This window comes from Rhinichthys klamathensis, unplaced genomic scaffold, assembly GCF_029890125.1.
Source record: "Rhinichthys klamathensis goyatoka isolate OS25496 unplaced genomic scaffold, OSU_Roscu_1.1 h1tg000004l_1, whole genome shotgun sequence".
Classification (NCBI taxonomy): domain Eukaryota; kingdom Metazoa; phylum Chordata; class Actinopteri; order Cypriniformes; family Leuciscidae; genus Rhinichthys; species Rhinichthys klamathensis.
Genome location: NW_026606557.1, coordinates 5,391,515 through 5,403,704, shown reverse-complemented (window position 1 = coordinate 5,403,704; position 12,190 = coordinate 5,391,515). Strand labels below are relative to the sequence as shown.

Here is a 12,190-nt window from a genome sequence, read left to right as displayed (position 1 = left end):
GATAACCGAAGTGATATATGGAAAAATTCTGACCATTAACTTCGCCTGTCTGCACTGCCGACAACACCTTCCATTTAGTGCTGCATTTCTCCCCGGCCCTTTCTCCACTGGCAGGCTAAATGTGAAAATCAAAGTGAATGACATTAGGTAAATAAGACAGCAGGTTGCCTTGGCAACAGGGACAACCCCCAATACCCATTCCTCTAGCCTACCCTTTACTTGCATCCAATTATAGGAAAGTAAGACTGGGTTATTGACAGATTGCCACAAACAGACCGTTGCACATCATTTTTGCACTGTAATTCCACATGAGCATGCTTGTTACAGAACCTGAGATGGATTCAAGCTGCAGGATATGACAGGAAAGAAACGAGAGAAACCATGGCACAAAGACAACGCCAACACCTCCATAAATATTTAATCATTTGTCAGCCTCTCGTTTGAGCAGAGAAAGCTGCAAATCTGCCAGAAAACTGACCACTGTGGATCTCCCGAGTTGAGATGCGAGAGCCGTTTCCTGTTTGGACTGGGATGGATTGTGTGGATGGGGTTCACAATGAGAAATGTAACAAAGCAACGGTGAGAGTGAAGCAAATACACTTGTTGCTAGTTCAAAGCTTTGAAATGCATTCAAGTGAGATTTCACACATTGTAAACATTGAATCCATTGCTATGACACTTAATGATCGCAGTGGGCGATACAATAAGACACCTGGAAAGCCCAGAGGAACCCTACTGACGCTAAAAAAAAAACAAAAAAAAGAGCTTGGGGACTCAATAAATTCAGACTGATGATTATTAAACACCTGTCTCTGCATATGGTCAATGCAGAATCAATACAGTGTAATGAAAAAGATCTCCTCGAAATGTGGGAGCTTGACGACACAAACCTGCACTGCATTGGCAGAGCAAGGGAACGACTTACCAGTTTTTTCTTTGATCTCGCATAAAACACTGAAGAGAGCCGGCTTCATTCTGTGGCAGTTCAGTGCGTGTTTTCTGGAAGAGAGAAGGAAAGCGTTAGAGAGAGACTGATTATATTTCATTTCAAACAGTGAAAGACCGACGTATCGATCAGCATTTGGCCAAGTTTGATCAAGTTTATTGGCATCTGTCGAACGCTGTGCCCAATTAACAAATTGCCCTTCTGTCCGTTTTGAAATCTACCAATAGCCTCGTCAATAAGAAATAAATCCGTAGAGGGAAATTCAAGGCCAATGATAGAGCCATTTATTTACATACTTTGTGTGTGTGTGTGTACGTGTGTTATTTCAGTGCCCGATTGGCTAAATAAATTATTCAAATAAGGTCATGGCACAAACGCTTCCACAAAAATGTTCCAAATACAATTTGCAAAATGCAGTTCCCCGTCTTCAACCACAATCTGGCATACTTCACAAACATGTGTCTACAACATGGCCAGTTATAAAGCTTTTCTACTTCATTTGATGAACTACCGCTGCCACGATCAATAGAAAACATGCACAAATCCATTTACCGATTGCATTTCGCACCTTATTAATGTATGTTTTTGAATTAGCCCAATAATGGCTTCACATTTTTGTGAATTTTGAGCATATATATTATCATGCAATATAAGTGTTCATCTCATTCGCCATCCTTTTTACATGTTTCATCGACTCTGCTCTCTAGCTATTGGTTGAGCATTGTTTTTAAAATACCAACCATGCAAGACATTAATGATTGATTCTTCAAAGTCTCAATTTAAAGCACACGTCGTTTCGCTGCCAAACAAACCAGAGGATTTATGTTTATTGAAGACATACCAACAACCTTTAACATTCGCAGCAGAATATGATTACAATCACAGGTGCAAACATCTACTCAGGAATCAATCAAGATGTAATGGACACACTAAAACTCAAGTCTTTTAAAAAGCTCAGCGTCTGTAGATTGAGAAGATACAGCAGCAGTCTCGGCTCACTCCAGCTAAATGAGTAACTGACACGTGGTCCTCATTTGTCTTCAGGGAAAAGCATTCCACCCTTTAATGGTATTATCCAGCCCTTTTTACACCCCGAACGTGCTTAATTTATCGAGCAGGTCTGGAGAATATCAAAACAAGTGAGGACCCTCTGTCTCGCAGAGGAAACATTCTTCTCAAAGCCAGAATCATATGTGCTAAATCCAATCATCGATCATTTCAGGGCAGTCTCCCATCAGCAAACTTTATTTCCAGGCTCGGTGAGCTCTGATGCCTGGGAAGCTTATCTACACGCAGCCAGATTTCAGCGCTACTGTATTAGAGAGCAGATGAAGCATGCTTTCCAGGAGCATCGTTAACCCCTAACAAATGCCAATAATCGAGGTGTTCTCGTTAAAGCCGTCCAACTAACAGCTGGGATTAAAATGGGCAAGAAACTGGTAAACCCACAAATCATGTGACACACGCTTCAAAATACTCTCGGCATTGCATATCAAAAAAAAAAAATGCACTGCATTTCGTAAAAATGTGGTTCTACAAAGCCCTCCAACTACCCTGAATAATCTTTTATGAGAAAGTCCTAAACTCTACACCACAACACTCGCTACCTAATATTGCAGTTGGCCGCAACTAAACAAAGTTAGATGTTTCCCTTTTGCTCCGAGGCAAACAGATAACGTGGGAAATCCCAAAAAAAGATTGTTTTTTGTGGATGAGGCCTTATAGCTGATGACACACAGTGCAACTCATTGGGTAATTTTGTTGGAAATGGGCAACGGCACAAGCTTGGGCAATGCTGAATCGGTTACTGTTGATTAGTTAGCTTGTCTTATCACATTGCCTACTTTCCAATTGTCTTGTGTATCATCCAACTTGAAGTAAATCTGAAGTTTGCTCAGCTTCCAAGACTTCATTCGCTGCCTAAAATGTTCTTTGTTGGCTTCGATGGGTCCACACCCAAATATTTCAGGTATGTAGGATTCAATGCAAGAGGCACAAACATTTAAAGACATGAGGTGGCAAAAATAGATCGCTGCGTCTTATTGTGGGTTATTTCTTTTTGCAAATGAGCAAGACAAACACAAAAACATCAAGGAATCACAACTGATAAGTGCAAACAGAAACCTAAACTCGTGTCAATGGATGGGTGATCATGAAAAGACTTAACTGATGCAACCAAAATCTTTCCTGGGATGTGACATGGGGATGGAGATCTTTTTTATCAATTGTATTATGTGAAGTCTGTGGTGGTCAAGAGCGTTTGGTTCTCTTGGCCTGAGAGTGGGTGAATATATGTGGCTTTTATACAAACTAATCTTAAAACGAAAACCATCTCATGAGGTGTTTTGAGTTTGCTTAACTTTAAGTCTGAGGTGTCCATCGCTTATAAAGCACAAAGCGCTTCAGGTTCACTTTACCTCCTCATGCACATAATCAGAAATATTTTGGCCATTAAAGGTTACTATACAAAGAGAATGATGACATGCAATGAAACAAACAAGGAGATAAGTCACTTATTCTCATTTCTAGAGATAACGAGGGGCATATTTTAAATCTATTGTAAAATAAACAGAAAAAGAAACGTTTTAATTTAGTTTCCTGTGAAATTTAGGCATAATCTGAGCTGCCTTTATAATTGAATATTATATTATTCAATTTAATAAGGATATAATAAATGAAATATAATTGTTTTGATATAATCAAATTGATTAGCCTATAATAAAATATAATAAAAAAAAAATAAAAAAAAGTCAATAAAACATTCAAGTGGTTATTGAACAGTAGACTAATCACCACTAAAACAGCCCCGACTAAAAGCCCATTTTTAGGGCCAGGGACAACGTGAATGCAAAAAAGAACTTGATTCACATTTTGGTCTATTCAAAAGGGTCCGAATTTGGTTCTTTTAAGAAGCAATCGCATAATTAAAATAAAAACAAAAGGTTTAGCCCCACTGAGATTTTTGAAATCAATGACTGAAGTGCTTCTTTAACTGTATGAGAGTGCATTTTTCTCTTTGTCATCAACATGGAGGGGATGATGGGGGAGAGAAGAGGAGGGGGTGCTCATGCGCTCCTGTACTGACCTGTGCTGGAAGTTGAGCGGCAGGGCACACCCTGCTGTGCTCCCCCCCAGCTCCCCCTCCCTCTGTGGGGTCCACTGCGCCGGTGCCTCCTCTGGCCAGCATCTGGACACAGGGCAACAGGGTGAGAGGCTGAGGGCGGCAGGCACAGACAGCGCTGGCATCTGCCCCCACCGTCCCGCCGATGACATCCCACCCCATACACCCCTTAAACTGGGACCAGAGACCCCCCACAGTAAATAATGCAGATCAAGAGAAGAATAGAAAACAGAAATCAAGTACTGTGGCACATGATAATGGAATCAGAACAAGTCTGATTTTTGCCAAAAAAAAAATGTTCAAGATGTCGAAAACAAAAACCTGGGTAACAAAACAATAACTAGTGAGTGCAAAGTCAAAGAAATCGCAGAAATCTCACATCTATAAATAACACAAACCTACTTAAATGAATTAGGACGTATATGCATGAAAGTGCTTTTATAAATGCTTAACTAGCTCTTTTCTGATTGATGTAATCTAGCCAATCAATTCAATTGACCTTATCTACCAATGCAAAGCAAGTCTTGTGCATTACATTTATTTTTGAACATGCAATGAATAAGCAATCCAGACAGAACCACGTCCTCGTGCCTCCACTCAGCAAATAATGCAGGTTTGGGACACATTATACTAATTAATTTAAGAGGCATTGTGATGAGCCACAAATCCATTTAATGAGATACCACAACCGTGCATATTTCATTAGTATCAAATAAAGGAAATCTGTTTATAAAAGAGAGAGAAAAAAGAGAGCAATATGTCTTATAATGTCCAAGATTGCTGACCGCACTATAGGTACAATCTCTCTGAAGCGGAGTAAAGCGCTCCACTCCGCAAATGAAGCTGGCTTATCTGCCCTAAAACCATCCCGCACTTGACAAAATAATAATGCATATTTCTCTCAGGTATCTGAACTATTTCAGGTCTGTGCGGAAGCACCGAAGGGCTTTTTTTGCTTCATAACTGAAGGTGGCAAGGGCTTATACTCAAGAATAACTGTAGAATATCAGTGACAGAGAAGAAGTGACTAAAGAGAAAATGCATTTACGTCCATCACTAACCATATCTGGCATTATGCTTAAAGGAATAGTTCATCAAAAAAAAGAAGAAGTTTCTGTCATTTACTCACCCTCATGTCAATGAGATGCTTTGAACAATGTTTATTTACACCGCCTTTTCCCATGCGATTCAAAAACCTTCCCTTTTCCCCCAGCTCTCAAATTTGATTCTGCATATTTAAACTTGCCATTTCATGACCAGCAATGAAAGACAAGAATTAACAGAGTTTGGCATCATTAACATGACGCATGCTGTGACACATGCTTCATGCCAGTTTGAAGATGCAGACGTTCCAGATTTGAGAACATTTTTGCAATTTACCTTTCAGTAATAGGATAGCATCTGCATAGACTAAGGAGGCATTTCTACCTAATTTCTAGCTTTTAAAAAAACTATTTTGTTATCTTTATTGGGTACGATGACGATCCTTGCAACAAAAAACAAAACAAAAAAAACAATACTCTTAAATTGGACATTTTCAGACTCCCCTTACTTCAAAAATAGTTTCATGTTATACGAATGAAGGGTATTCCTTCTTTTGAGCCTAACTTTTAGGCCTACATTTCAAACTGCAAGTCTGCATAATGTACCTTTATTTTGTATTATGGTAAAAACTAGGACAAAATATTGATAGGGCGATATATCGATGTCCTTCTCTGCGATACGAGAATCGATACGCTGCCGCCAAATATCGATATTTTAATGAATAAAATAAGGCGCTCTAACTAGAGCTAAATAGTGTCGCTACTTCATGGCGCTCAACACATGAATGAGGGAAACGTGAACATAAGTTAACTAGCCTACGAAAAAGAGTTTGGCGGACAGCAGTGCGAGTAAAATAAAAGATGCCCTAGCCACATTTAACACACTCCTGCTTTTATACCATTGATGGGACAAACATGTTGTAAATAGACATCTTTGACGCTCTTTACCGAGCACTTACACAGATGCACACAGGAGTGTTTGTACATTTTGTTGGTAAATATTTAAATGTACCACCAGGTTTATATAAAACAATAAGTCGATAAGCAGGTAAAGGTGTAAGTTTACACACAAAGAAACGTTTAAGCTTTTAAAAAGTATAAGCATAAAATGTTTAATTTACTTAATGTTAAATTTAATTTACAGACTGAAAAACTTGTTGGACTTAAGTGCAGGTTTTCTCTCTTTAACCTTTTCACAGTTATTATGTTTTCATAGTCAGACAGATGTCGTATCATTATAGGATCGTCTCGCAATATATCGATTATCGCGGAATTGCTGTATCGTGATACTATCGGTATCGTGAGCCATGTATCGTATCGTGAGGTACCCTGTGATTCCCACCCCTAGTAAAAACGTAGACAATTATATTTTTGGCTTTAATAAAACCAATTAATTTGGATGTTATTACAAGAAGCATCGTTTTTAGGCATCCATGACAATTTTGGAGAGTTTGAAATCTCGGTCTGTTCCTCAAACAAAGCAATATGACTTCATGAGACTTCGAGATAGAGCACAGGTCACATTGACAACATTTATTATTACTTTATCATTTTTTGAGCTTGATGGTCACCCCGTTCACTTTCATTACTTTGCAAAAAAGCAGCCAGGACACTCAGCAAAATGAAAAAGTAATTTTTAGGTGAACAATTCCCTATTCCTTAAGACTGCTGATTGCTTGATCTTCAACCAAATACCTAAAACAGTCATGCACAACATCATCATTCAACTCATCAGTCTTTTGTACAAGGGAAACAAAGTCACTACACAATATCGCCCAAGAAATGCGGTATAGATAGATATAAAGGCAATTTCGCTGGGTTTATAAGTTGCACGAGTAGCGACCCTCCATCTCATTAATAGAAACTCAATTTGAGGACAGCTGCACACGCGCACGCATTATAGGAGAATTGATTGCGCCCAACACACAATGAAAAGGATGAACACCAGGGAGGAGGAGGAGGGTAAAAGAGAAGTGAATTAATTAAGAGAACCAGGTGGTCAAATGGCTTGGTGGAAAATCACAAGCTAATGACACATCACAGGGCATTCGCGCACATATACGATCCCTCATTAAAAGGCAGCTTTTGTGCGGGATCTGTGGCTCGGGTTGACCTTTCAACAGATCGCAGGTCACAGCGCGCAATCTAGCGATCCATAAGAGATCAATTTCACTGCGGTCAATAGAAATACACTGAACTGTACCCGAGGAGGATCTGCGGGTAAAGGCGGGAAAGTCGTCAATCCTGTCGGGTGTTTTCGTCTCGAGGTTAAGTCTGACACTGTTTGACGGGGATGACTTAATTAAGCGCGCGCTGATTATCTATGCTAATGACGAGGTAGCACATTAATCCAATTCATTTATCTAGTGGGGCCTCAATCTGGCAGACGCACGCTGAAGACCAAATGGCTTCACAGAGCCCATGGGCTCCTGATAACAAACATATTGGTTGACCTCTAAAACCTTTTTTGGCCCCATTTAGCAAAACCAGAGGAGGGGAAAAATACTTGGATCCTTAGGTTTTAGTAATTATAGTCCCATTATCCATTTGGAGCATATTTAGTGCATTGTTTGAGTGGAAACCAGTGGAATTACAAACACAAGGACTCCTAGTATTAAAACTTTAAACTTTTTCGTTATAATAACTTTCAATGAGAAAGTTCGGATTGCTCATAAACCGATCATTTAAAGCATTTACATTTATTCGTGACTTAAGATTCATTTAGAACTCAACAACTTGAAAAGGTAAAATCAACAATGTGGTAATATATTATTAACACACTTTTTTCCCCCTATTAATTCACTAAGTTCTAGTGAGAATATGCGCAAACGTAAATTAAGAAAAGTATTAGTATAGTTTTCTTTAATGCCATGTCAGCATCTGTGGCTACATTCATGGCAAAAACTGAATTACAAAAAAATTCAAGAGTTGCATATACACAATAAAAACGAAAACCAAGCAAACGGGAAAAAAAAAGATTTTACACAAGATTTATAACATTAACATGATTAAAAATTCTAAAACCTTATCAAGTAAAAAATATTACTAAACAAGTCCTTAAGTGAGCTTACTTAATACAAATGTGTTCTACTTGCATTAAAAAAGGGACAGTGCAATAAAATATTATTTAAATTAAGAAAAGGTGCAAGCCATTTTATCACATACGATTTTGAATAGAAAAAAAATATCCGCTATTTAGATTGACTGTATTTAAAGCAATGAGGTGTAGATTGTGTCCAGCTGCTGTTCCACACTATCTATCTATCTATCTATCGAGAGCGTCCACACTTGTCCTCCTCCTCCTCTCACAGGTCTTACCTCGCCTGGGCTTCGTCGAGGCTCTCGTCGGTGATGGCCATGATCTGCTGGAGAATATCCCCTATGTCTTGCTGCGGTTGACCGAGGGACTGCTGCTTCCGAACCGAATCGGGGTCACCCACGTCGGCTTGAGAGAGTCCGCCGAGTCCGCCCATGCTAGCCAGCATTCGGGTCTGTTCATCCATAATACTTTAAAGCCGAATCTCGCCGTTTCCCCAACCGCAAACCAATGAAAACCAGTATCAGCGATCTGTCTTGGTGACCATGTACCACCAGCAGCGTGAATACAAACGTGGAGCTCAAGGAATCACTAACGTTAGATAAAAAAAACAACGAGAGCGCGACTGGAATGTGGGATTTAACCACATCAAAACGATGCGCGATTGATGGGAAAAGGTGAGTAACTAGTTTGCATGGGGGGAAAAAAAATCAGACCGCGTGCAATTCCTCCAAAAACCAGTATTGTCTAAAGCAAAACGCTGCACACTAGCACTCCCATAAAGCAGTCTAACAAGAAAATAAAAGCGTCCCTGGAAACATGAAGTATCCCACGCGCGGCATCTCAAAGTATCGCCTCTCTAAACAACTCGCAGTCCGCGATAAAACCATTCATGTCAACAATCTGGCTTTTCGTCAAGAGGCTGTTGTCGCTGACAGCTATTACAGTAGAAATCTCAGACACTACTAACAAGCTGGACTAAACCAACCAGAGCGGCTAACAAGCTAATAGAGAGGAGGAAAAAAAAAGTCCCTGCTTGAAAATAAATCGAAATAGAAACTCAAGCGTTCGCTTATTAACGTCCCCTCACTTAGGAAAAAGACAAAACTCAACGGTCAAAACGAATCCCGAGAGCAGCGGACGAACGCGACCGCTTTTACACGTAAATCCGAGATCTCCGACACAATTGATTCGCAGTGTTGGCTAGCTGCTTAGCAGCGGAGCTAACTAGCATTCGAGCGCTGCTAGCAACAGATTCACACGGGCTCCGCGAACCCCCGGGACCAACAGCAAACTGCCCCCGAAATGCCCCGGCTTTTTAGGTGGACGGCTCGAAACGGCTCAGAACGGCAACGCTCAGCTCCATGCCAGCCAACTCGACACAGTTGGTTTGTTCCCCAAGCCGCGGTGCTGTCGTAGAAAAAAAAAAACTGCCCCTCTCTTGTGTTTCTGCCCTCCTCGGCGGCTCTTTTCTCCCCCTCTGAGCGAGCGCACCACTGCGCGCGTTCACGCTACTACACACGAGCGCGTACGTCATCATCGCGCACAAAAGAGCCGCTACTGTGTGGAGCCTCTAGGGGCGCCAGTGACGCGCACGCACGCGCCTAAGCAAGTAAACAACTTGCGCGTCTCTTTCAAACAGACCGCATGCTGTAATTTCATCATGTAAGTGGCTTTTGTATAGTTACCATAGCTGAACTATGGCATTTGTACGTTTAAGCGCATAGTAACCAGAGGTGAAACAATGGCTGGCGCCTAATTGCTGTGCTTTGATCTGTGTAGCTGTGGTTTCTGTTACACAAGCCCTGGAATTTTGATAATTACAATTTCATAGTTGAATTAATTAATCTAAATGGATTCAGTTCACTCCCTTCTTCCCCTAATAGGTTACATTTAGAATTAATCTACAACATTTCTGCTAATAATTACAGCATTACTGTAGTGAAACCATGGTAAGTTTATGTAAGGGTGTTCCAAGAAATGTTATAGGGAAGAACCTGCAATATATGGAGACACTTATAGGGGTTAAGTTTTATGGATTTTTTTTTTATTTTTATCAATTAAACAGCTCGTAATCACACTTTATCACTAGAACAAATTTAAATAACCCATTGATCATGAAAGTTCAAATGAGTAAAGAACCCTAGTGTTATAAACCTCCAGTGATGAAGTGTCCACTTTCCATAATCAGCATTTCAGTGTATGTTACAAAGCATAATTAACCCTTAATTGTGACTGAAATGCCTCTGTTCAAAACATTTCACAAAATATTCCATTACTCAAATGAAATAGCTGGAAGATGCAAATCAAAAACATAGGCCTGTCTGAATGGTTGTACAACCAACATTCAGAATGTTTGATAGTGCTGCCAGTATTGAGGGAAACGCATTACAAGTAACATAATGCATTACTTTTAAATGTACAACAAAATTTAAGTTACTTTTTTAGTTACTTTTTCAAATAAGTAACGCAGGTTTTCTTGTTTCTTGACTGACACCTCCTCTGTCCCCATGTTGAGTGAAATCAGGAGATGCGGAGGCGTTCTGTGTGAACATGATGGTTGTTGTAGACTAAATGTGAGCATTTACTCATCTCACTTGCACAAAAACAGATTCAGAATTCCTATAAATGAACAAAATGAACAGTGAAATCCAAACTCAGAAGATTATGCAAACCTGCAATGGTTAAATATATTAAATAACACAAATATACTTTATGTATTTAATCTCACTTTATCAACCAATGTCTTTGCTCCTGACCTTCGATGATCCGCAATTCACCATAATAATAAGCAAAAATGACTTTAGGTAAACATCACATTTGTTTCACACTTTCTTCTGTGATCCAGAATGGCAGCACAGCTAAAAGGTCCAGCCTGATGCTTATTCATGTCACTTTTGGTCTCAAAGGGCGTTTAAATCTGCCAAAAATATAACTTTTTTGCAATTAAAAAACAGGAGAGCCCAGCCCAGGTGAGAAAAGGTAACGTGACAGTCTCGTAACAACACATTACTTTGCATAAAAAGTAATGTAGTTAGTTACCTTTTTAGGGAGTAACGCAATACATTACTTTTATTTTCCCCGTCTTTGGGTAAATTGGGAGCTACTGGTGCACTCAAAAAAAAAAGCCTGTAGAAATAGGGTCCAAATGTATGGAAGCTTGTTTCCGCCACTGAATAAAAAAAATAAAAAAAAATAATAGCGCCTTTTTATCTCACAATTGCGAGATATGAAGTCAGAATTGTGAGAAATAAAGTTGCAATTGCGAGATATAAAGTCGCAATTCTGAGAAATAAAGTCACATTTGCGAGATGTAAAGTGGCAATTGCGAGAAAAAAGACAGAATTGAGACTTTTTATCTCACAATTCTGACTTTTTTTCTCACAATTGTGAGTTTACATCTCACAATTCTGACTTTATAACACATAATTGCGAATATATATCTCTAAATTCTGACATCTTTTCTCAGAATTGTGAGATATAAACTCGCAATTGCGAGTTATCAGGCCATTTCTAAGAATAGTTTATATCTCACAATTCTGACTTTACAACACGCAATTTCGACTTTATATCATGCATTTCTGACTTTATAACACGCAATTGCGACTTTATATCAATCAATTCTGACTCTATATCGCGCAATTCTGACTTTTTATCTCGCAATTCTAACTTTATAACACGCAATTGCGACTTTATTTCACGCAATTCTGACTTTATATCTCGTAAATTCTGACTTTATATCTCGCAATTCTGACTTTATAACACGCAATTGCGACTTTATTTCACGCAATTCTGACTTTACAACACACAATTGCGACTTTATATCAATCAATTCTGACTTTATATCGCGCAATTCTGACTTTATATCTCGCAATTCTGACTTTATAACACGCAATTGCGACTTTTTTTCACGCAATTCTGACTTTATATCTCGTAAATTCTGACTTTATATCTCGCAATTCTGACTTTATAACACGCAATTGCGACTTTATTTCACGCAATTCTGACTTTACAACACACAATTGCGACTTTATATCAATCAA

At 39.2% G+C, this 12,190-nt stretch overlaps 1 protein-coding gene across 4 annotated transcripts in view; it reads right to left on the bottom strand.

Moving 5' to 3' along the window:
• Nucleotides 1–9,649, bottom strand: part of pbx4 (pre-B-cell leukemia transcription factor 4) — a 43,005-nt gene extending 33,356 nt beyond the window's left edge. Inside the window, exons 1-3 of one of the 4 annotated variants that reach the window (XM_056252410.1) lie at nt 8,429–9,649; nt 4,032–4,133; nt 926–999 (exon numbers count right to left, since the gene is read on the bottom strand). In XM_056252410.1, coding sequence (XP_056108385.1) covers nt 926–999; nt 4,032–4,133; nt 8,429–8,613 — 361 coding nt within the window. In that variant the 5' untranslated portion in view covers nt 8,614–9,649. The remainder of the gene's footprint in view (nt 1–925; nt 1,000–4,031; nt 4,134–8,428) is intronic. The other 3 variants (XM_056252421.1, XM_056252416.1, XM_056252430.1) reach the window with 3 other exon arrangements.
• Nucleotides 9,650–12,190: the final 2,541 nt, after the last annotated feature.